Source organism: Aedes aegypti, chromosome 3 (assembly GCF_002204515.2).
Source record: "Aedes aegypti strain LVP_AGWG chromosome 3, AaegL5.0 Primary Assembly, whole genome shotgun sequence".
Taxonomy (NCBI): domain Eukaryota; kingdom Metazoa; phylum Arthropoda; class Insecta; order Diptera; family Culicidae; genus Aedes; species Aedes aegypti.
The window spans coordinates 323,286,720-323,313,077 of record NC_035109.1 but is presented as its reverse complement, the minus strand read 5'-3'; the positions used below and the strand labels follow the sequence as shown (position 1 = coordinate 323,313,077).

The 26,358-nt window shown below is 38.9% G+C and overlaps 1 protein-coding gene across 5 annotated transcripts in view; it reads right to left on the bottom strand.

The window, feature by feature from the left end:
• The window catches only part of LOC5565721, a 75,059-nt gene that overhangs the window by 6,826 nt on the left and 41,875 nt on the right, over positions 1 to 26,358 (bottom strand). For all 5 annotated transcript variants that reach the window (XM_021849472.1, XM_021849470.1, XM_021849468.1 and 2 more), the window contains exons 3-4: positions 22,662 to 22,864; positions 22,320 to 22,597 (exon numbers count right to left, since the gene is read on the bottom strand). In XM_021849472.1, the coding sequence (XP_021705164.1) occupies positions 22,320 to 22,597; positions 22,662 to 22,864 (481 nt within the window). The remainder of the gene's footprint in view (positions 1 to 22,319; positions 22,598 to 22,661; positions 22,865 to 26,358) is intronic.

Here is a 26,358-nt window from a genome sequence, read left to right as displayed (position 1 = left end):
CCACACGGAAAAGATATGGTTCGTTGTCGAGCGGCCGTCGATGAAACCTACTTGATAACTTCCCACGATCTCGTTTGCTATAGGTGATAGACGAAGGAAGATAATCTGATTCCCAGACTATCAGCCGATGCAGACAAGCGGTCAACCTTTCCGGGCCCATCTTGATGAGTTCGGCTTCATTACTATCGTTGCCAGCAGCCTTGTTGTTCTTGAGCTGCTGAACGGCATCCTTGACTTCCCCTGTCGTGGGAGCTGGTGGTTTTCCACTGTTCGGTGTGCTTCGACTTCGCTTCGCTGTCCTGATCTTCTGTGCCTGTGTTCTCTGCGCCATTCAGTTGTTCGTCGTAGTGCTGCTTCTACCTTTCGATCACCTCGCGTACGTCCACCAAGATGCTCCCATTCTTATCCTTGCACATTTCGGCTCGCGGCACGAAGCCGTTGCGGGATGCGTTGAGGTTTTGATAGAACTTCTGCGTTTCTTGAGCCGGGTACAGCAACTCCATCTCTTGGTAAAACGACTCTTCCAGATGACGCTTTTTGTCCCGGAATAGGCGGGTTTGCTATTTCCGCTTCAGTCTGTATTGCTCCATGTTCTCCATGCTGCAGCTTTGCTGCCCGCGCTGCATTCTTCTCCTCCAAAACCTCCTGGTAGTCTTCGTCGAACCAATCGATTCTTGAACTTTGTTCCACATATCCGACAATGCTTTAAGCAGCGTCGTTAATGGCTGCTTTGACTGTCCTCTAGCAGTCCTCAGAGGCGCTCCATCGAGCTCGCCCTCATCCGGCAACGCTGCTTTAAGATGCTGCGCGTACGCATTGGCGACGTCTGGTTGTTTCAGCCACGCTATATTGTACTGGGGCGGGCGTCGGTACCATACATCGTTGATGACGGTAGTGGTCAGAATCAATGTTAGCACCACGATAGGTTCTGAAGTCAGTTGAGTTGATCTCCAGGTGTACCGATACGGGAGACTGTGCTGGAAATAGGTGCTACGATTGGCCATATTCTTAGAGGCGGCGAAATCTATCATTCGTAGCCCGTTCTCGTTCGTCAGCGCTGAACTTTCCAATCGTCGGTCTGAACTTCTCATCCAGACCAACCTGAGCGTTCAAAACTCATATGCTGATCTTGACGTCGTGGCTTTGGCATCGGTCGTACTCGCGTTCGAGCGTTCCTTGGGGAACACCTACGTTAGTTCTTCCAGAAATTTGCACACAGAATGGTATCAAAAATCTTTCGGATTATACTTTTTGTTAATTTTTACCTTGTTCCTAAGTAAGTTCCATTTCTATTACTGCAATTGGTCCCTTGGTACTTCAAAAGGTACCCAAGTTTGACAGATCGTACTAGCCTTATGTGCCATAAAATTTTCAACAAATGCAAACAAAATGGAGGTCTTTATTTAGTCTCCAGGAAATCTTTCAAATATTCCTACAGAAGTTCCACTATAAAAACACACAAAGGATTCTTCCTGGGTTTTTGAAGATTTTTTTTTGTCAAGTATTTCTTTGGAAGTTCCACCAGGGATCCTACATTGAACTTCTAAGGGGGCTAAGGGGGATTCTCCTGTAATAAATCTAGAAAGTTCAATTAGAATTCCTTCGGGATTTTAGCTAAAAATAACTTTAGCAGTTCCTGGCAGGTTTTTTTTAATGATTCTTCCAGCTTTTTCTATAAAACTCCCGAAAGGACATTTTCGAATGATTCTTTCGATATTTCTTCACCACGATTGTTCGAATCAGCGAGAATACTGAACCGACGATCTCTACAATTGACAGCAACAAAAGGGAGTACAATGTACCTCTGCTAATTTGCACGATATCTGCATACTATCAGGGTTCATTTTTAATATGAACGTCAAGTAACAAGAATTCCCACGAAATTTTTTAACGGTACCTCGAAAGTTCTTAATTGAGCACTCTTTGATTTTTTTTAAAGAAATTACATAAGGAGCTTTTACGGCTATACCTTCAATAAATAGTAAGAGGATTCCTTCAGAGATTCCTCCAATGGTTTCTCCATAATCTTCTATTGAGTTTCCTTATGACATTTACCTCCACAGATTTAAAAATTGATAGCAGAGATGAACCAGCCTCTGGGCTTCATCAATCTCTTCAATAAAGATGAATATATAATAAACAAAATAATTCCTTCAAAATTTTCTCTGTTTATTTTTCCTGGGATTCATTTAGAAATTATGTCAGCAGTTCCTAGGGATTAGTCGAGTAAACCTACCACTAGCTAATGCAGGGTTTACTCGAGGAAATTATTTAATAGAGGAAAAGCACTAATTTTCGACCTACAATAATTCTGTGCTAATTTTCGGATTCTCATACTAAAGCTAAGTATGCTGTTCCGCTCAAGAAAAGTAAAAATTTCTGCCCAAGAAATGGTCAAGAAATTTCGTACAGTGAGCTCCATTTGAATTGACATTTCTTTTCAACTGCGTACTGCGATCAAAGAAAAATGCTTTTCTTGAGCATTTCTTGCAAGAAATTTCCCACGCATCGAGATAGGCGATTACTTTTCTGTTGAAGTGCATACTTCGCTTAAGTAGGCCAAAATCGTATGAATGGGTCGAAAACTAGTGCTGGGTCGAAAATTGGTGCTATTCCCCTATGTTTAACGATTCCTCAAGAAATTACTCCAATTATAAATTTAAGGTTTCCTGCCCAAATTGAGCTTGAGCGTGAGTCGACTGATTGTCCGTGGTAGCTGCTCCAGTATTGCCAGATCAGCTGTACTTACACAAGGAACCAACCAGATGATTCGGAACTAACATACCGTTTTGATTCATATTACGGACAGCTTCAAATTCCGGACACTCTCGTTTGTATGGGAAACATTTCACACGAAATGTTTCAATTTTCGCCGTCCAAAAGTTCTCGTTTTCGAGGCTCGATTTATCAGGTTTTTTCCATAAATATCATTGCAAATTTATAATGCCCAACTACCTTAGACGTCTCTTAGGTGGTTGAACGATTTCAATTGATGATTTGACTGTTGCATTAATGATTATCATGAGCTGTCCGTAATTCGAATCAAAGCGTCCGGAAAATGAGGCAAAAATGAGGGAGCGTCCGGAATAAGAATCATGAAAAGGCCACACGTTTTGATTTATTTAAAAATATTCAAGTTGCGGACGCGTATTCTTTACCCACCATTCGAAAGTTAAGGGCTTCCGACGCTCGATAACGCTAAAAAATCATACAGAATGAATTATTTTGTATGGTCCAAGCTGGGTTATACTTCACTGAGGCCTTAAGTGTCCGTAATATAAATCAAAACGGTACACTCTCAATGTATAAGCGCTCATAATATTCTATGATTAGGCAACAATGGCGTCTGCGGTTTAGGGACAAAATGTCGATACCGTAATCCGGGGTATCATTGATCAGCGGGGTAACATTGATCGGAATGGCTCATCTCGTAAAAAGTTCGTATCATCATTTATTGATGGAACATATCCAAACCATGAATGGCGCTTCTCTTTCTCATATTAATTAGCTAATGAAAGTGAGGGTTTTTGCGAAAATTGCGTTTACCTTATGTGTAAATTTGTCAACTTTTCGAAACAATGTTTTCAATGGGTAAGGATGACACTACCAAAGATTCATGTCTCACATAAGCTCTGCAAACGATATGAGTAAGGAAAATGCGATTCTTACTAAAAATGGCATCGCCAAAAACGATTCCGTTGTCAAAATTTTCATAAATATTCTCAATCAGGAAACATTAACGAATTACTGTTAAGAATATAGAATTTCTTTAGGTAATTGCCTACCTTTAGGCGTTTTCCGTGGTTCCAAGTGTTTTTAATTTTAAAATAACTCAAAAAGTAAATGACTTGTAAGCGTTTAGCCTTCATATTCGGCTTCGGGGGCTATGATTTAAGTAAGTAACGACATTTTCAATATTACCGAACGTTGTTTACATAGGTGACCAATGTTACCCCATATCAGCTAAATCAACAAATTGCTTTAAACATTTTTTTAAACATTCTTAAATCTTTCAAAAAAACAAATTACAGTACATAGGCACGAGCTATGGGTGGCAGTACTTGTTTTAAAAATATAAAATTTGCAACATTTGCATTTTCAAACTAAATATTAAAGAAATATTAAAAAAAAATGATCAATGTTACCCCGGATTACGGTACTCAAAATGTTGATTGACAAAACGTCGAATTCCAAAACGTCGGAAGGGAAAAAACGTCGTAAACAGTCTTTTTCAAGCAAAGGTTGTCAAGAAAAAGAATGGTTGCGATGCGAATGGCAATGGACCGATGCAGGTGTCCACCAATTTGACGTTTGAGGGTGCCGAATTCACTGGTTTCCATGATTACATAAATAACACGGCACCGCGAAAACGTCAAATAGTGAACCCGTGCAAAGGTCCATGGAAACAGCCAAATTTACAATTTTCATCAAAGTAAGTACAGAATTTTTTTTCAGAAAAATGTCAATCTTCCTTCCATTTCTGACCAGAAAAGAACCTCTTCGAAACTTCAAAGAGAAGATTGAAAATGAATCCTGAGGTTATTGAAAAAATATAAAAGTACCGTAACCCGGGGTAACATTGATCAGTTTTTAGGATATTTCTTAAATATTTAATTCAAAAATGCAAATGTTCTGAGTTTTATATTTTTAAAACAAGTACTGCCACCCATAGCTCGTGACTACATACTGTATTTTGTTTTTTGAAAGATTTAAGCATGTTTACAAAAATGTTTTATGTGATTTTTTCATTTAGCTGATATGGGGTAACATTGATCATCCATGTAAACAACGTTCGGTAATATTGAAAATGTCGTTACTTACTTAAGTCATGGCCCCTGAAGCCGAATATGATGTCCAAACGCTTACATCTCATTTACTTTTTGAGTTAATTTAAAATTAAAAACACCTCAAACTGCGAAATACGCCTAAAGGTAGGCAATTTCCTAAGGGAATTTTACATTCTTAAAAGTAATTCGTTGATGTTGCCTAATTGAACACACTTATAAATGTTTTGACACCGGAATTGTTTTGGGCGATGCCATGTTTAGTGAGAACCGCATTTTCCTTGCTCATATCGCTTGCAGAACCTATGTGAGACATGAATCTTCGGTAGTGTCATCCTTAACCATTGAAATCATTGTTTCGCAAACTTGACAAATTTACGCATAAAGTTAACGCAATTTTTGCAAAAATCTCAATTTTTAATAGCTCATTAATATAAGAAAGAGAAGCAAAATTCATGCTTTGGAAATGTTTCATCAATAAATGATGATACCAACTTTTTACGAGATGAGTCATTCCGATCAATGTTACCCCGCTGATCAATGATACCCCGGATTACGGTATGAAAAAGACGTTTAGCTTCATTTCGCCGCACTTCTGGACTTACATAATGGCATGTGTGTTTTCTATTCTTCGTGGGCGAACAAAATCTTTTTTTTTTTTCACCAGATGCATAAAAATGTGGGAACTCCAACAATTTTGTATTTATAGAGCTTTTTTCATTTTAAAAAAGATGGTTTTATCTGAAGAAACTTAAATCAACAATGTTTCAATTTGAAATGAGAATTCAATCGATGCAACAATCGTTTAAGGCTAAGTAGCCTGTCATTCGTTTTGGCAGTCTTGATTGCTTTGCAGCTTGCAATTTCGAAGTGATAAAACTCAGTCTTCATAGTTTATATTGACTTGAAAAAAGTATCACAGTATGCGCTAACATGCATTAAAAATATGCTGATACTTTTTCAGCTGTGTTGGTGCTAAACCAACTGATTATCTTTGATTCGACAACAACGCGTACAAATTGCAACGACGGCCTACTTCACCTTAAAGGTGAATTGGATTTCTATTTGTTGATAAATAGTGTATTATTTATTCTTTTAAAACATACTCATTCTTTCAACAAATTAGTGACATAACTGGATTTTTGACAACTAGTAAATTCTACAATCTTAAAAAAAAATCATACTTCTATCGAATAGCATCAATTGAATCATTTTTTTTTATTTTGCTATTCGGAAACAGAAACCCTTCATAAGCTGGATATACAATACTCAATTAATATGTACAATTGAATAGACTTCTATTCTCTTGACAGCATTCTTTTTTTGGTTTGAAGATAATTTCATAATGTATAAACACCAAATAGTATGAAGAATACAATCCCAATTGATAGTTTTATTTCTAAACATGCCCCTCGCATCCCTCTTACAATGTTTTACTAAAAGTGGCATTTTGATGGGAGACTCCAATTATTATTTTAAAATACAAAAAGTATTTAAAAAGAACTTAAGCAATTTCGACAAGGTTTTGTTCTTCCAGGAGCAGCCAAAAATTTGCAATATCACGATGGTAACATTGAAAACGAAGCAGAAGTACTGATCAGAATAAAGTACGCAATGACCATTTTCAACATAGATGCTCAGATTGATCTCAAATTTTCACCGCAGATTAAAAGCAACTACAAATTTGCTAAACAAGAAATTTAGAGCTTTTCATAAACAAGCTTTCAAGTTATCGCAAATTCGCATTTTTTAAGGCCGCAATGAAGTATAACGCATCAGGAAGCATATAAAATAAAATAAATCAATCTGTTTAAATCCTCAGTGCTATAGAGCCTTCAAAACACTTAACTTTTGAATGGTGGATGAAGATTTTGTTTCTGATACATGAATAATTTTAAATAAATGGAAATGTGTGGACTTTTCATGGTTCTTATTCCAGACGCTTCCTTACTTTTGCCCCATATTCCGGACACTTTGATAAAATCATAAAACGACAAGTCAAATCATTATTTGAAATTGACGAACCACTAAAGAGGCATCTAAGGCAATTGAGTACAGTGAAACCTCCATGAGTCGATATTGAAGAAACCATCGGCTCATGGAAATATCGAGTCATGTAACAGCAATCCATTGGAAACCTGCTTCTAGGGACCATCATAGTAACCATGAAATTTTGTTTTTAGTATGGTTCCATGAGTCGATATCGAGTCATGGAACATCGACTCATGGAGGTATCACTGTATTATAAATTTTCATAAATATCTATAGATAATTTTGATTAAAATGGGCCTGGAAAGTGTGAACTTTTGAACGACAAAAATTGAAATGTGTAATGTTTCCCATACAAAGTAGAGTGTCCGGAATAAGAAGCTGCCCGTAATATGAATCAACACGGTATACCCTTCTCCAAAAATGTTTTATTTAATAAGGCACACAATTTTGTCGAATTATTTTTTAGTAAAACGTATTGTTTTAAAAATATTTCCAAAATAAATTAATGTAAGATTATTGATTATTCAGAATTTTGTGTTTCAAATGTTGTAATTTTGTAAGTAATGTTATTTCTGAAAATTTCAAGCCAAACGGACTACTAGAAACCGAGAACCAGACCTCCAAGCTAGACTATTTTGTATGAAAAACGGCCAATGAGTACTTAATTCTGTCCCATACTGTATTTTCATTGTTCTAACTGCTTAAAACATTGTTTAGTATTTGGCTGCTATTTTACATTTTTATCGATTTTATTCGTGTTCCTTATCAATCAAATGAGTCGACGTAATGTATAGTAATGTCTACGAAAACATTGCTTGTATTTTTTTTCTTTTCAATTTTGTGTCCCATCGGTGATTTGGTGTTTCGACGTTTTGTTGATACGACGTTTTGTTCTTTCGACGTTTTGACATTCGACGTTTTGACATTCGACATTTTGGTATTCGGCATATTGTGTTTCGACATTTTGTCTTTCGACATTCTGTCCTATCCATGTTTTGTCCCTTCGACGTTTTGTCCTTTTGACGTTTTGGCATTCGACATTTTGTTTTTCGACGATTTGTCTCCCAACCAACTAAGTGATAGATAGATACTGTTAGGATTAATCATCAGAATAGACCCCTCGATCGTTCGTCTAACGGATGGATCGCAGGCAGCTTCACACTAGGCTAAAAAAAAACCCAATACACATACAACATGAAATAGAGCTCATCGTCATTGTTTACAATCATGTCGGATACAATTAATATCAGCTAAAGTAGTAAAAGACAGAATCTGTTTCCAATTGTTAAAATCTATTTTCTACACCATTAGTTTCCTTAAGCTAACTTACCTAGAAGCATATTTGTTCGCTGAAAAATACTTAATGAGGAGATTAAATCTTCGAGCTAACTTTCGAGCAAAAATCGAGTTTGCTTCGGAGAATCCGAATACTTCAGCAACAAATTCTCGAAGATTTATCCTTGAGGAGTCATGTCCAGGAGGTCAAACGTTCGCCAAACGAGATCCCAGGCCAAAGCTTTGCAAGACCAGCAAGCTAACCTCCATGATGACATTGAACGAGCGGTACTTTCATCTATAGATAATCGCAATATGGCTCCATCCACTGAGCGCGCAGAAGCTTGCGACTGCGGTGGATGTGAACGGCCAAACAATGCCGAGCCAATGGTATTATGTCGCGATTGCCAGTGCTATTATCACTATTCGTGTGCCAGTGTAACGTCTGAGACGGTACGTACGAAACCATTCGTTTGCTCTTCTTGTGTCCGGCTAACTCGTCTCCCCCCGGCACGCTCCACGTCTGGTCGTTTGAGTACGTCCAGTTCACGACAAGCACAAATAGCACGAGAGCTACAGCGACTAGAGGAGGAAAGACAACTGGAGGAAGAATTCCATCGGGAACAGATAGAGCAGGAGAGATTGCTGCAAGAAAGATCTAGACGGGAAAAGCTAGAACGGCAGCGAAAATACGAGCTTCTGAGCCAGGGGGACTTAGAAGAAGATGATGCTAGTAACAACGCCAGCGACAATAACCGAGTCGAGAACTGGATCCGCGAGCAGCAAGTGGCTACCAGCGCTGTTCCTTCCGATGCCGTGATACACGGAGTAAAGACCCCAGAACAGGCTCCAACCGGGGACCGCCACACGCCTTCGCGGGAAATATTCCCAAATGTGCAATCGACACCGCTAACCCCAAAGGAAACGACCGGTGTTGAATCGAACCGTATGCCATGTTTAGCGGAACAGCTTGCTTTGGCAGTCGATATCGACACCACTGGCAGCATTACTATTGGGGATACAGCCGACGATGAAGATGAACGTGGCGCTATAGGTACAGAAGTGAGATCATCCCAACGCTTCACCTCTATATCACCAGTAGATGTACGGATATATAGCCAGTTCTTGAAGGAACCCAACATCACCAAGCCGATCACTGGGACAGTGCCAAAAATATTGAAGAACACAACGTTATTCGAGAAGTGGCGCTCTGAAACCGAAAACCTCAGAAAGTGCAAGGAATTGGAATCGGAGCGTAAGAAGGAGAACGAAATACGACGAAAACGGGAACTGCAGCTGGCGAACCAATTAAAGCAGCTAGAGATCCAGAACCGTGACGATTTGCAAGTTCAACGAGCACGAGAAGCAGATTTGAAAGCACAACTTCAACAACTGGAGCGTAACCAAGCACTAATCGAAGAGCAGAAGCATCAAGAGTTGACTGCGCTTCAGGACGAACTACAGCGGCTCCGAGCAGTGGAACAGCAGTTTCTGAAGTATTCTCAACAGCAGCATACTGGTGGATATATCGGTGTGCTTAAATCCGACCCGATCGAACTGCTTCAGGGAAATCACCAACAACCTACGAGCGACGAGCAACCAGAGCGAACGGTCTACGAGCAACTAGCGCAGATGATCCACGAGCAGCCAACGTCGCAACATGCAGCAAATGTAAGTAACTACCCCGCCCCCCATTGTACCATCATGCCACCTATGAGTTTCATAAATGTAATTCCCAATAATTTACAAAACGCATCAATAAATACTAGCCCCTCGTATCCGCGCTACAGTTTTAATGAAAATTATTCCCCATCGCCGATCCCTGTGGGTGGTCGAAGTCATTACAATGTACCACCAATAGTTCCCCCCCATGTTGTGTCTGGTGTACAAAGCCAACGTCCGATTCCAAATCCGTTTGTGATGAACACAGCAGTGCCAAACATTGGATTCCAGTCAGCTGAACTTGGTCCATCACCCCAGCAGTTGGCTACTAGGCAAGTAGTGTCAAAAGATTTGCCTGTTTTTTCGGGGGATCCAGTGGATTGGCCACTATTCTGCAGCAGCTATCAACACTCGACTCAAGCGTGTGGTTATTCCAATTCGGAGAATTTGCTTCGTTTACAACGAAGTCTCAAGGGTCGAGCTAGGGAAGCAGTCAGCAGCTTTTTGCTTCATCCCTCTACGGTTCCACAGGTGTTGTCTACGTTGCAAATTTTGTTTGGGAGGCCAGAACACATCATCCACAATATGATTTCCAAAATCCGCGAAATTCCAGCACCAAGGGCGGACAAACTGGAAACACTTGTGGGTTTCGGTCTTGCAGTGCAGAACCTTTGTGGACATCTCAAGGCGATTGGGTTGGAGCAGCACCTTTCAAACCCTATGCTACTGCAAGAACTCGTCGACAAGTTGCCGGCCAACGTCAAGCTTAGTTGGGCACTTCACCAACAGCTATTACCAGCGGTAAACCTCACTGAGCTCGGAGAATACATGGGCAACATCGTATCCGCCACCAGCAGCGTGACCTGTTTCAACGCACTTCCGCCCAAATCATCGAAGGAACCTCGGTCCAAGGAGAAGGTATATGTGAACGCACACACAACGTCGAACGAAGGTAGAAGCGAAGGCTATAGAAATACGTCTGGCGAATGGAGAGGTTCGAACAATCGAGCCAAGTCACCCGATAAGCAAATCGCTGTCAGCAAAATGTGTCCAGCATGTGGAGCTAGAAGTCATCAAACAGCCGCATGTCCGTCTTTCAAGAGACTATCCATCGACGATCGGTGGAAGCTAGTGAAGGAAAATAAACTATGCCGTCGCTGTCTAACACCGCACACACGGTGGCCTTGCAAGGGAGAAGTCTGCGGGATAGACGGTTGCCAAAAGAAACACCATCGGCTGCTACACTCCAACAATTCGTCGTCAGAAGTATCAACTCAAAATCCAACTAATGCAACAGTAGCAGTTCACCGTCAAATCAGCTCGTCAACGTTGTTTAGAGTCCTTCCGGTAACCCTCTATGGTAAAAACGGTCAGGTGAACTCACCGGCATTCCTCGATGACGGTTCGTCAGTCACTTTGGTTGAACGGTCATTGATTGATGGACTTGGAGTAAACGGTTCTGCAGAATCCCTATGCATCCACTGGACAGGAGGTGTGAAGAAACAAATTACCGACACAAATCTCGTGCAGCTACAAATATCAGCATTGGGCAGTAATCAGCGGTTCAAACTAAACGAGGTCTACACAGTAGAACACCTCGGATTACCAGAGCAGTCGCTGAATTTCAACGAGATGTCTGCACGTTTTCAGCACTTGGAAGGTTTACCTGTACAGAGTTATGATGCTGCAGTACCAGGACTGCTAATAGGACTAACCAATATTTACTTGTTGGCTACCTTGAAACTTCGAGAAGGTCGACAAAATGAGCCGATTGCGACAAAAACCCGTATCGGTTGGTCAATCTACGGATGTCAGCGAGGAAATGTAGAAGTTATGCCACACCGACAACTGCATATCTGTGCGAAACCAGCCGACGAAGATCTGCATGATTACGTACAGAGCTTCTTTTCCATAGAAAGCCTTGGAATTGCGATGGTTCCCCAGGTCGAAGGTGCCGACGATCGACGAGCACGCAAGATTCTGCAAGAAACAACTATACGGACAAATAGTGGGATATTCCAAACTGGTCTCTTATGGAAACACGACGGGATAGAGTTTCCGGATAGCCGTCCGTTGGCAGAAAAGCGGTTGAGGTGTCTAGAGAAACGGCTGTCGAAAGACCCGCAACTTTACGATAACGTTCGACGACAAATGCTGAACTTCTTAGAGAAGGGCTATGCACACAAAGCTACCGCAGAAGAGTTGCGCAGTTTCGATCCACGTCGAACCTGGTATCTTCCTCTCGGTGTAGTTCTCAACCCCAGAAAACCGGGTAAAGTGAGAATTATCTGGGACGCTGCCGCAAAAGTTGAAGGCGTTTCACTCAATTCGATGCTGTTAAAAGGACCAGATCAGTTGACTTCACTTTTATCCGTGCTGTTCAAGTATCGCGAGCGGGAGGTGGCTATTTCAGGAGACATCAGAGAAATGTTCCACCAGCTTTTGATACAAGAGGAAGACCGTAGTGCACTACTTTTTCTATGGAGAAACTGCCCAAACAGCCCGATCGACATAATGGTGATGAACGTTGCAACATTTGGTGCATCGTGCTCCCCAGCGCAATCGCTATTTGCCATGAACTTGAACGCTACTGAGAACGAAGCTGATTATCCGAGAGCGGCCGCTGCAATCAAACATCGGCACTATGTAGACGACTATTTGGACAGTGTCGACACAGAGGAAGAAGCAGCGGAATTAGCACTGGAAGTAGCAGAGGTCCATTCCAAAGCCGGGTTTGAAATAAGGAATTGGCTGTCAAATAGAACAACGGTACTTGATAAAATCGGTGAAGTAAAACCCGGTTCCGTTAAATGTTTCGGTGCAGACAAAGAAACAGGCACGGAGAGGCTTCTCGGGATGGTTTGGAGGCCAGACGAAGACTTCTTTTCATTTTCATTGAGCTTCCGTGAAGATCTGCAACAGCTAATCGAAGGAGAAATAGTTCCGAGCAAGAGGGAAATGTTGAAGATTACAATGAGTATCTATGATCCTCTGGGTATCGTGGCAGCCTTCGTTATTCATGGGAAGGTTCTTGTTCAGGAAGTCTGGAGGGCCAAAATCGATTGGGACGAAAAGATTCCCTGGGAAATTTTCTGCCGTTGGCAACAGTGGCTTGCCGTACTCCGTAAGATGAATACGGTGAAAGTCTCTCGTTGTTACTTCCCGGGATACAGCATCCAATGTTACAACTCCTTAGATTTGCACATCTTCGTTGATGCAAGCGAGGAAGCCTACGCAGCAGTCGCTTATTTTCGCGTAGTCGACAATGGTCGTGTTAGATGTTCTTTGGTTTCTTCGAAGACGAAGGTAGCTCCAATCCAGCCCCTTTCGATACCGCGCCTCGAACTTTTGGCAGCGGTACTTGGCGCTCGTCTGCGGCAGACAATCGAAGAAAAACATTCTTTGGAAATACGCCGAACATTTTTCTGGAGCGACTCATCCACTGTTATCGCCTGGATAAGTTCGGATTCTCGGCGGTATCGGCAATTTGTAGCATTCCAAGTCAATGAAATCCTTAACCTATCATCGATTAACGAATGGCGATGGGTGCCCACAAAACTCAATGTGGCTGACGAAGCCACAAAGTGGGGGAAAGGCCCTTTCTTTGACTCAAAAAGCCATGAACCTGGTTTTCTGTACGACAACGAAGAAGAATGGCCGAAAGACTGTCGATACGAAGTCAACAATACAGTGGAAGAACTTCGACCAGCCTTTGTCTGTAATCACCACGTTACCGAACCGGCAGTTGACTTAGAACGATTCTCTCGGTGGGAGCGATTGCTTCGGAGCGTAGCGTACGTTTTGCGGTTCATCGACAACAGAATGTGGCAGCACAGGAAAACTTCCTCAAAGATAGGCGCGCTGTCCAGAGATGAACTACAAAAAGCAGAAAGGTGCTTGTGGCGAATAGCACAATTCGACGGTTTTCCGGACGAGGTGACGGTGTTCAAATACAATCTGCGGTCAAATTCCTCGCATCGTCGGAGACTAGAACGAAACAGCCCCCTTATCAAGTTAACTCCAGCGATCGACGAGTACAACGTATTGCGCATAGACGTACCAATTTCGTTGGTGCGAGCGGAGAATTGGCCTCAGAAATACGGATGATCAATAGAGAAATCAGTAGCACGTTCACTGACATCCAGACACAGTGGCAGTTCAACCCTCCATCGGCACCACACATGGGGGGATGCTGGGAAAGGATGGTGCGTTCCTTCAAAACTGCTTTAGGAGCCCTTCCGACCGTTCGTCTGTTAGATGAAGAAGCGTTCGCTACGGTACTCGTCGAGGCGGAATCTATGATCAATTCCAGACCATTGACCTTCATCCCACTAGAGACCGCTGCACACGAGTCTTTGACGCCAAACCATTTCCTTCTCCTCAGTTCTACTGGTGTACGACAACCTATCAAAACCCCTGTAGACGATAAGGCTGCAATACGTAATAGCTGGAATATGATTCAAAACACACTTGATGAATTTTGGCGGCGATGGGTTGAAGAATACCTTCCGACCTTAACCCGGAGAACAAAATGGTTCGAAGACGTCCAGCCGATACGAGAGGGTGCGCTAGTAGTGGTAGTTGATGGGAATGTTAGGAATCGGTGGCAAAGGGGGCGAGTAGTACGAACATATCCGGGTAAAGATGGCACTGTACGTAGGGCCGATGTGCAGACATCCTGCGGCATCCTACGACGACCAGTCGTCAAACTAGCTTTGATCGATGTGGATAAGGAAAGTGACACCGAAGCAACAGTTCTGGTGACACGAAGGGCGGAATGTTAGGATTAATCATCAGAATAGACCCCTCGATCGTTCGTCTAACGGATGGATCGCAGGCAGCTTCACACTAGGCTAAAAAAAACCCCAATACACATACAACATGAAATAGAGCTCATCGTCATTGTTTACCATCATGTCGGATACAATTAATATCAGCTAAAGTAGTAAAAGACAGAATCTGTTTCCAATTGTTAAAATCTATTTTCTACACCATTAGTTTCCTTAAGCTAACTTACCTAGAAGCATATTTGTTCGCTGAAAAATACTTAATGAGGAGATTAAATCTTCGAGCTAACTTTCGAGCAAAAATCGAGTTTGCTTCGGAGAATCCGAATACTTCAGCAACAGATACAGTATCGGACGAATCTATGACATTTGGTCGAATGACATTTAGTCGAATGACGTTTGGTCGAAAGTACATTTGGTCGAACGGATATTTCGTCGAATGTACATTTGGTCGAAAAGGTTTAGTTGAAACAGAAAGCAAATGAAATTTGGTCGAACCGACATTTTGTGGAAAGAATAGTGCTTGAGTCTAAATAGTATGTAGCATTTTGTCGCTAATGCAAGAGTGATTGAATAATTGAAAAATTATCAGCCATTTTACAAACAATCTATATGATTAGTAAAACTTTGATAACCAATTTGAAGGATCCAATCCAAGGTATCAATCTACCTCTTGCGGTTTTTTATGTTTCATGCTGCTTTTTCGCTCAGGCATGTTCTGAGATTCGAGATAAGCTGATCTTAAATGGGAACAAGCCAACTTTTTTCATCTTAAGGTGACTAAGTAGTCAACTCGTCTTCTCTTACCCGATACATAGAATTAGCACAGTTTTCATTTTTAATAATCCAAACTTCTACTGCAAACAACTGTTATTCACCCGAAATCATCAACACTGTCAGCAAGGCCATATATTTGCTTGAGGATTATTATTAAGCTGGAAGTCACAATAAGCCAACTGGCCATAAGTAGAGTTCTGATTTCCGCATTCAAAATTATTACCCACAACCGTGATCTGCAATTCAAAGAGAGATCCCGAGCACTCTCTCCGACTGCTTCCATCAGATGAGCTAATCTTCATTACGAAGAACGATGATAATTCGAAAGAATAATAAATAAAGAAAACATTATGTTCACATCGTTGAGTAATAACATAACTTGTTGAGCAGTATTTCAAAGAATGATGATATTTGAAAAGAATAATAAATTCACTAGAGCAAAATATTTCAGTCAATGTACAAAAAAACTACTAAAATACATAACTTCAAATTTCAAATAAAAAGGTGTATTGAATTTTAAAATAAGACTACATAAAATGTCCCATTATTTATTCAACAACAGTTAATGATTCAGATTATTCAAAGCAATACGTTATCCCATCAACTTTGCAAAACTTAGGAAACAATAATCACTTTTACCAAATAATTCCGTTCAACTAATCATCATTCGATCGAAGCCATTCGACCAAATGCCCATTCGACAAAATGTCATTTCGACCAAATGTACTTTCGACCAAATGTCATTCGACCAAACGTCATTCGACCAAATTTCATTCGACGAAATGTCCTAAAGCCGTATCGGACATATAAACTGCACCAAAGCCGTTTTCCCATACAAAATGGTCAACTTCAGACAGCTCTATCTCCGCCGTTTCTCAACCGATTCTTTTCATTTTTTCCTATGACGAACTACAAATTTCCTCAATTCTCGAAAACTACAGTATCTTACCGATTTTGGCAAATCTATGACATTTGGTCGAATGACATTTGGTCGAATGACGTTTGGTCGAATGACATTTAGTCGAAAGTACATTTGGTCGAATGTACATTTCGTCGAATGAACATTTGGTCGAACAGAATTTAATTCCTTTAAGAAGAATATGACATTTGGTCGAACGGACATTTAGTCGAATATTTTGTCGAATAGGAATTTGTCAGATTACTTTACAGAGTGATATTTTGATTTGAAACACAGCGTGTTTTAAATTGAAAGCGTGTATGGTAGGTGCTATTACTGGGATTTGTATATGCTAGAACAACATGATAAAGTGCAAGGAATCTACATTGGTATACTGGTATTTCTTGAAGAAATTTCAAGCCTTCAGTAAGTGACGAGCAATATTTCGGGATTCAGTTGATCACCCATTCTCACCCACAAAAACGATTGACCCCTTGCGTTGTAGACGTTACATGACGTCATTTATTTTATTCCAGCTGATTCTACGAATTGGATGAATCGCAATAAACAGATCTGAAATGGAAGCAAGTCAAGTTTTGTCACCTAAGACTTAAATATAATATAAACATAATTCGTCTTTGATTTATTTCGATTGAAATAATTATCAACTTATTATCCATCGGAATCATCGATTATGCCATCAAAGCTACATATTTTCTCAAAGAATTTCATTTGGCTTGAAGTCACAATCACTACAATAATTCATCATGAGTAGGAAAACGTTTCCTACATACAAAGCTTTTGATGCACTTCGTCAAAATCTTTATTTAAAGCCATTCTAATTTGCCTCTTTATTCTACGTGTAAAAGTGAATTATTTGCAGACCAGGTGACCAATTTATTCTTTGCCTATCAGGTTTGTTCTGACGAATGGTCGTAGGCAGCAAAACTTTATACCTAATAAAGAATCCGAGCACTCACACTGGAAGTTGTTATAGGATAAAGATCAACAGTATTATATGAAGAACGATGGCATTTTGAAAGAATAATAAACTCAACAATGTTTAAAATTCCAATAACTGAGCGACAAAAATATTTTGGGAGATTTCTTCAAAAGAATGATGATATTCTGAAAGAATAATAAATTCGACAGTCCTTGATTATCTTTACCTTCGACCCGCTTTCAAATAAAAAATATTGATGAATTAGAAAATTTACAAGAATAATGTATCCTATATAGACACTAGAACATATATTAATCACGTTGTAGAGCGTAGGTACTAATAATCATGTAAATAAATTCGTTTTTGTAAAAAATAATGTTTGCCCAAAATAACCGTAAAATAAATCATTGCGCAACAAATCTAGTTCGGTTAAATATCAGTTGAACCAAACGATGTTTCGATCAATCATTTCTAAATAATCTTTCGACAAAAAAGTTTTAAAGCCATTCGACCAAATGTTCATTCGACCAAATGTCCTTTCGACCAAATGTACTTTCGACCAAATGTCATTCGACCAAACGTCATTCGACCAAATGTCTTTCGACCAAATGTCCTAAAGCCGATTTTGGCAACAAGGCGTGATTTTTATGTTGCCAAATTGGGGATGTTGCCAAAATCGGGAAATTTGAATTGCTTATGTTTTTATCATTTTAATTTTTAAGGTATCAGAAAAGGCATGGAAACTATTACGAATGATGTGAACAATGTATAGGAGCCTTCTTCAGTTTAGCTGTTGACCTAAAATCATAGACATCATCCACTAATTATATGCATCATCTGAAAAGCACATTTGTAGTACACAGTACAAGCGTGGTATTACTTTCAGTGACCATATGCGACTGTTCTAAAGTGCAAATGTGCAACTTTAAAGCAAGACCATATCGAAAGTAGTGAATACAGGATCCTTTTGAGTGAACAAAGAGTGCAATTTTGGTTACCACACGTTTTATGTAGTGAACAAGGTTCTAAGTTGAAAAAAGTAGAAGTGCATATAAATAAAAATGTTAAAATCAATGTTATCAAAGTTGAAATGTAATGTCAGGAATGAAAAGAATTTGAAAAAAAAACCGAGAGATATCCATCAAATATTTACAGTAGCAAGGCCCGTAGAAAACTACACGCCTTTTTTGGATCATGTCAACGTCACCTTTTCAATGCTTTTTATCGAATCCGCAATGCGCCCAGAAAAGATTAACGGCGAGATCTCATCTAGCGTTATGTTCGTTTGCTGATACCGTTTTGATTCATATTACGGACAGCTTCAAATTCCGGACACAGTACTTTGTATGGGAAACATTTTACACGAAATGTTTCAATTTTCGCCGTTCAAAAGTTCCCACTTTCGAGACTCGTTTTAATCAGCATTTTCGATAGATAGCACTGAAAATTTATAATGCTCAGCTGCCTTAGACGCCTCTTTAGTGGTTTGCCGATCTCAATCAATTCAATGTCTTTTCTATCTATGATTTGCATAAGCTATCCGGAATTCGAATCAAAATGTCCGGAAAATGAGACAAAAGTAAGGAAGCGTCCGGAATAAAAATCATGAAAAGTTCACACATTTCTAATTATTTAAAATTATTCATGTTGCGGAATCAAAATCTTCATCCACCATTCAAAAGTTCATTGTTTTGAAGGCTCGATAACACGGAAGAATAATACAGAATGATTAATTTTCTATGCTTTCTGATGAGTTATACTACTGAGGCCTTAAATGTCCGTAATATGAATCAAAACAATACATGTTGGACTCGATTATCCGGAGTGTCGATTTTTTTAATGATGCGGTGGTATAGCCAGAAATTATTTCTAGAAACAGTAGGGGTCTTTACAAGAAAAAAAAATGACCAGCATACACAAAAAAACACTTTTCCAAATCCCCGCTTTTCTTAAATATTTTCAAAACTGCAAAACCATTCATGTTGTATATTGCAATACCAAATTATCTCAGATTTATGCATAAGAATTGAAAAACAAGAACATCAAAAAACAAATTCCGGATAATCGAGTCTCAAATTCCGGAAAATCGAATCCCGGAAAATCGAGTCTCAAATTCCGGATAATCGAATCCCGGATAATCGAGTCCCCGAAAATTTATTGTTTATTTTATCTTTATTAAGGAGACTTTCAGCCATTGGCTGGTTCGTCTCCGGAGTCCCCGAATAATCGAGTCTCCGGATAATCGAATCCGACCTGTATTCAAGAAATTGTTTGCCGATAGTAGCAAAATGAATGATCAGAGGATTGGACCCCTTGAAAAAAAATCATATTAGAGAAATAATTTATGCTAACATTTTTGAAGCAACATGAGTAGTAATTTTCAAATTAAATATTAGGAACATTGTTGAATGTTGCTGCTGAAATTTCAAATTTAGTTCATTCTATGGAGTTTCTTTTTTAACCAAATTACCATTAGATTTTTTTGAACGAAATCTCTTTGGCACATATGAATTTTCTCAAAGATTGCACCAATTGATGCTTCTGATAAAAATACAATACAATTTTCTTTTTTTTCTATTAGATATCTGTAATATCCGTAACAGAAAAATTGATGATGGAAAAAATGTAGCTTGAATTTTGCGGAATCAATGGAAAAAATTGTAATAATCATTACTTCTGTCTTCTTCTTGCTGAATAATGTGTGAAATTGAACGTTTATTTTTGACAACTGTATTTTTTATGATATTTTTTAAATGTAGAGGCGCCTGCAAATGTCTACAGTAAGCATCCAAATATTCTCCTATACTACCTTCAAGCTGTCACTAGAATGTGGTCAGAAAAACTCTTGACTGTTGAAGAAGCGTAGAAGATAATTTCCAAATGTTTAATCGTGTGACGGGCAGAAGGAAATAACATTTTTTTTAGGATTGCGAAGATTAAATTTTTTTTAAGATTTACATCCAAAGAATTTTGAACATGGGCTCTTCTTTTTTTTTCGCTCTTTTTCAATGACTACGTCAAAGGCCATGCTTATCATTTAGAGTATGAACAATGGTTCTCAATGTTTTCCTTAACAATTGTTATTGAAATGCTGACACAAATACCTAAAACAGATCACTCACCAATTATGCAATAAATTTGTTTACGTATTAACTAATCAATAATCACGAGATAACTTGAAAACAATTTCAGGCTCATCGGACCGCCACATCCGATTGATATGTTAACCCGTATAGGCTTGAGAGAAAGAAAAATTACTAAAACTCTCACCGTTCAGCGAATACTTAACGGATTTCAATCATTTTTTATCAGTATACTCGTACACATATCTAGTTTCTAAAAGTGGACAAAGAATCGCGGGAATGTTCCTGTGGCCGGAGTTATTGTGGTGGATCACTGGGTCAGGCAAATTTCAAGTCACAGATAATTTCCAGAATTGGCTATAATGTGGCCACTATATTAAAGAGTTTTAAGAAAAACGCATTAGCTTAAACCTTCTGATAATCGATTAAATTGAATAATTATGTCAACTGCACTTGATTGGTCCTACAAATGACCATTTTCGGGTCCCCAGGATGCCTCAAATTTATGATAAAGTGCACAATATGTATCTTAACATCTGTGTCAAGCTTATGGAAATGCATTTTAGTGAACTATTATGCTCGATCTATACTTTTAAAGATTTGAAACGGTTTAATACCTAACAAATATATAGCCGATTCTTCAGGACATCAAGCCCGAGTGACCGCATCTGGTACACTCTAAATGGTGCTAAACTATTCATTTATAATGTTAAATATCGGATCTTAATGATTTATGAAAATTAAAGTGAATGCCATTGGAAATAAATAAAGATAACTTGGCATGTCCCGAAAAATCGCCTTTTTCTCTCCGACTTGACCCAGTGACCCACTGCAATATCTCCGGGTACAGGAGTATTCCCGAGTTCCTCCGGCCATTTCTAGAAACTAGATATGTGGGCCAGTATACTGACAAAAAAATATTTCAATCCTTAAAGTATTCGCTGAGAGGTAAAGGTTTTAGTATTTTTTCTTTCACTCAGGCCTACACGGGTTAAAAAATACAAGCGCAATAACAACAAAACATTTGCGATCAAACAGTATAGCTTGTCATCTTAACATTTCGTTGCTTTTATTATACTAACATTTGAAGCTTTTATTATACTTTCTTTTACTGTCGATTACTATACTATTCCACCAATTTATGATGCTTATTGAACTATGTAGCAATAATTTGAACAGCTTGCCTATTTTATAAGACTTCTCCTATGCGTACAATAATATTAAATTATGCGAGTCCTACTCATAAGTACGTTCCACATTACGTTTATTAGCTCGCAATTGTCACCACCATTTTCATTTTGACTTACTTCCACTTTGTTTACCCCAAAATGTTAGGTTTCAGTACTTAATAATACATTGAAAATAATTTTTAATGTGTTGCCAAATTCGGGAAGAAATTGTTGCCAAAAACGGGTGTTGCCAAAATCGGGGGTAGACAAAAGCGGGTGTTGCCAAAATCGGGAAGGCACTGTATTGTAAAATTTTTGTGAACACTATTGATTCAAAAGTTAATTCTTCTTCTTTCTGGCGTTACGTCCCTACTGGGACAGAGCCTGCTTCTCAGCTTAGTGTTCTTATGAGCACTTCCACAGTTATTAACTGAGAGCTTACTATGCCAATGACCATTTTTGCATGTGTGTATCGTTTGGCAGGTACGAAGATACTCTATGCCCTGGGAAGTCGAGAAAATTTCCAACCCGAAAAGATCCTCGACCGGTGGGATTCGAACCCACGACCCTCAGCTTGGTCTTGCTGAATAGCTGCGCGTTTACCGCTACGGCTATCTGGGCCCCAAAAAAGTTAAAGGAATTATGACTTTTCATCTAGTTTAAATTTTAAATGTGGCGCAGGTACATGAATCACAAGCTATAACAATGAGCTGGGCACTTAGAGCAAATGTCGGAAGAAATAATTGTAACAATAATGTTCTATTCAACAAGGAACCTGAACGATCAGCGACTCCGTGGAAGGCCACGAATACGCGAGATGTACACAGTCTGGAAACTTCGTAGCAACTTCTCCAGTTGCCTCAACAACCTACATTAACCCGTAAGATTGCCTGTTGCTGCTGTAGCTCACGAGCTACGAACTAGTTAGATATCAAATAGGTATACTCACAACAACGCCAGCTCCGGCTTTGGATAAATATCGCTCACTCCACAGGACACCACCACGCTCCCGTTGTTCCCCCGCGTATACGTCAGGTTGAAATCCACCTCCGGCACGATGACCTGCAGATGTCCCGTCTTGGTTTCATTCTCCTCGAACGTCTGCACCGAGCAACTGTAGTTGCCGGTAAAGTTTGCCGCCGGATTGATCAACTTTAAGGCACGGTACTTCTGAAACCGATCGTCCGACACCTGGTAGTCCAGATCGATGTGACCCTTGAAGGACGCCTGGAATTCGCAGGAGAAAGTTAATTTGATGGATTCATCGGCAACGTGAGGAGAAGTGACTTACGAATGCCACCGGTTTGGACGTAACGGGAATCCACTGGTAGATCTGCAAACTATTGTGCTTCCACTTGAGGACGAATCCCTTGGATTTGGCTTCATCCATTTCGAATTCACAGTCCAAGACAAGGTCTTCCGAAGGCTCGTCGCCTCTTTGAATGATGTACGATTGTGGCACGTCTAGGTTCGTAATTTGCAGACATTGTGATGCTGAAAACAACAAGAAGAAAATCACAATCAATTTTAATGCAGATATTAGTAGGAAAAACCGTCATTTCTATCAATCGAGAATTGAACGCCATCCAAGCACAAGTATATTTCCAATCCGTTGCCAAGGGCAAAATTCGTTGACTTTGCCAATTTCTCGATGGCCTAAACTGCACGCTCTTACATGAGAACATTTATGCGATTCTGTTTCACCAGAATAATTTAAAACAGCTCTTGTTCCTACATAGTAATTCGTTTGAATAGAGCATAACGATGATGGACTACATGAATTTTCACGCATTGGTTAAACCGCAGTAAATAACAAGAAACATATGGTTTGCAAAAAAATGAAATGGGATTGAGTTTCCGTTGTGCACCTATCAATCCATTCTATTAATATTTTCACAAGGAAAACCTTGTTTTGGTATAAAGCGAAATTTACATACACCATGTTGCAGTGTGACACATGAATATGCATTTTATGTAGACAGCATAGTGATCAATAACAATTCATTACAGACGACATGACTATCTGATAAAAATTTCCATTTGATAATATAATGCACATGTCCAATCGATACAATACAGATTTTTTTGCAAATTGATGATGATTGATTTGACAATCCATTCGAAACCATCTAAAAGTTAGAGAGATACGCGATATCCGCTTCATGCCCTACTTCAACGGAAAAAAGTCGAATCGTGACGTATATCATGTACTCAAAACTCGCCTTCGGGCAATGTATGGATACACAAGTTTACAGAAACCCGGTACTGAAGCATTTGGAAGTGGCAGACAACGAAACAATTTATCATTTTTGCTGCTGCCCGATGGACACTGATGTTGACTAATTGCTACAATTGAAGCTCGTGGCGTTCTTCCCGAGCCATCCCGGGTGTGTTTTGTTCAAGCGCGAAGATGTAGGGTAGTTGCGCCCAGATAGCTTGACTATGATCCAAAATTGTATGTTGGAGTCGATAATTTGTTTTAATCATCGATGCATCTGATAGCTCAACACCGGAAACTCTGCTCTGTCGCATCAAACTAGTCAAATCGAAAACGAGGCAAACCGGTCCCACGAAGAGCAACGACATTGACACCTATTGTATCTATAATCAAAACGGCATCTTTTGCATTCGCAGATTTCCAAGGCCTTAGTGCTCTTCGAATGATCATCTTCTATTTATAGACGACGTGAAGATGCTAGCGCCGGGACTTGAGGCTCCAAATCGGCTAATCAGTGTAGAGTAAGTTGATCATTGACGCATTTCGCGCCAATTCGAACAGATATTGGTAGCACTCTCTCGGATTTCGATGGAATTTTCTGGATGTGTAAACCTAGACTAAGTAAGTAACTTTGCATACTTAGTTTTTCCAAAATTTACCTGGACTATTATTTGAAAGGGCCAAACTTTTTATCCATGTTTTGTTTTTAAACATAATGCAATTATAAAACGACAACTCCTACGAAAACGTGTTGTATGGATGACTTGCAGATAATTATTTAAATTTTTGAATTAAAATACTGTATGAAAATATTATTGTAGGTCACAAATGAACTGAAAAAAAAGATTTTGAAAACTTGAAGGCGATTTAAAAAATATGACCATTTTTTATTTTGCATGAAATTTTGTCTCAATATAGGTAATAACTTTATTGTGAATTTGTTTTTATCGGCATATCGGTCCATTTTGCTCGAAGTAAGAGGGAGCATGGAGAAGAAAGCAATGAATACTAGATGGATAGGTACCGTAAGGGAACGGCGAGAGAAATTGGATTAGATGTTGAAGAGGGCATACCATATTAAACAGTATTACTTGAAACGTAAAACAAATTCACAATAAAATTATCACGGTCGATATCTTTGTATGTATAGGTAATAACTACTAACTGTCCATGCATCTCGAGATGGGCACTTTTAAGGAAAAAAAGTTTTTCCAAAAATAGCTTTTGTACTAAAACTATTTTTTAGCGTGTCATTTTCAATCAAACCTGAACAAGTGAAAGTCATAATCATTTCTGATTTCAATGATGCTCATGAAGCAATTAAATTTTGTGTAATCAGTTTACTATAAAATTATTTAAATTAACATTAGAAAAAAAAATTACTCTGTATTATCGAGAGTTCCATATGAAAAGGGCCTATTGCACGTTTGTCGCCAAATTATATTCGTATTTGGCAGCACTCATATTTTCTCTCTCACATGTTTTTTTTTTATCAAAAGATCGATATCAAATATCGATATCGAACAGGTATCCAGTAATTGAAACATGAAAAATCATATTTTCTCTCTCACATGTTATCACATTATTCCTCGATACTAAAGAAAACAATAAAGGTACAATATTTTCGATAACATATATTCTAAGAAAGTGTTGCCAACGTCAGTTGCCAACTTGGAATATAATGTGGCGAGAAACGCGTGATTGGCCCTTTTTAGATGGGTTTCTCGATAATTTCAAGAAAACTGATTAGACAAAATTTACTTGCTGTTCTCGGATCCTATTCTTGGCACTTTTGATTCACAGTGGGGTTTTTCGAAAGCTACTGAGCTCATATTAGGTTACAATATGCGTCGTATTGAAGTGCTTCTTATTTCAAAGTTTCAGACAATTCGGCTGAGAAAAACCCCCCATGCAAAAGTGAATCATGGAAGTGACCAAGTAGCGCGTCACCCTATTACATGGAATTTTCGATAAATTGAAGTAAACTGATTAGTAACCAATTGACTCGCTTATCGCACTTCATTGAATTCTGAGATAATTGTGATTTTCACATGTTCAGTTTTGTTTGGAAAGGACACTCTAAAAATTGGTATGTATTTAAGACAAGAAAAAGGTTTTTTTTCCTTAGAACTGCCCATCTCAAGATGTGTGGAAGGTTAATAGTAAACATAATTACCTATCTTGAGACAAAATGTAATTAAATTGAAAATGGCCATATTTTGTACAGTAAAACCTCGATATAACGTAACTCGATTTTTTGTTTCGTTACGTTATATCGAGGTTACGTTATATCGAAGCAAATTTTTTCCTAAGATTTATTACTGGATTGTTCTTTAAAAGGGAAGAACTCATGCAAAACTTCTGAAATAATCAATGATTATCTAGGCTCCAAAAACATCGAAGTATTGTAGGCGAAATGGTTTGAAAAATTCATATTTGAATCTACTCCTTAAGAAATTACTTGGTAAAGTTCTTGATAAAAAGCACAGTAGAATTCATATATATGTTTTGTTTAAAAAAAAACAATTGAAGAAATTCAAAATCAATTGAATTTAAAATTCCTATAATCTAGAAATCTAGGAAACAGTTCTTGGAAATATTCAGGAGACATTTTTTGGAGGAATATTTCAATTTTTTCTTGGTAGAATTAAATAAGAGTTTTCTGATGAAATTCTTCAAGAAATCGTTAAGACGGGAATCCGTTAAGTCAATACCGATCAAATGTTCTTAGAAACTGTTGGAGAATTCTTTGAAATCGCTTTGAAAAAAA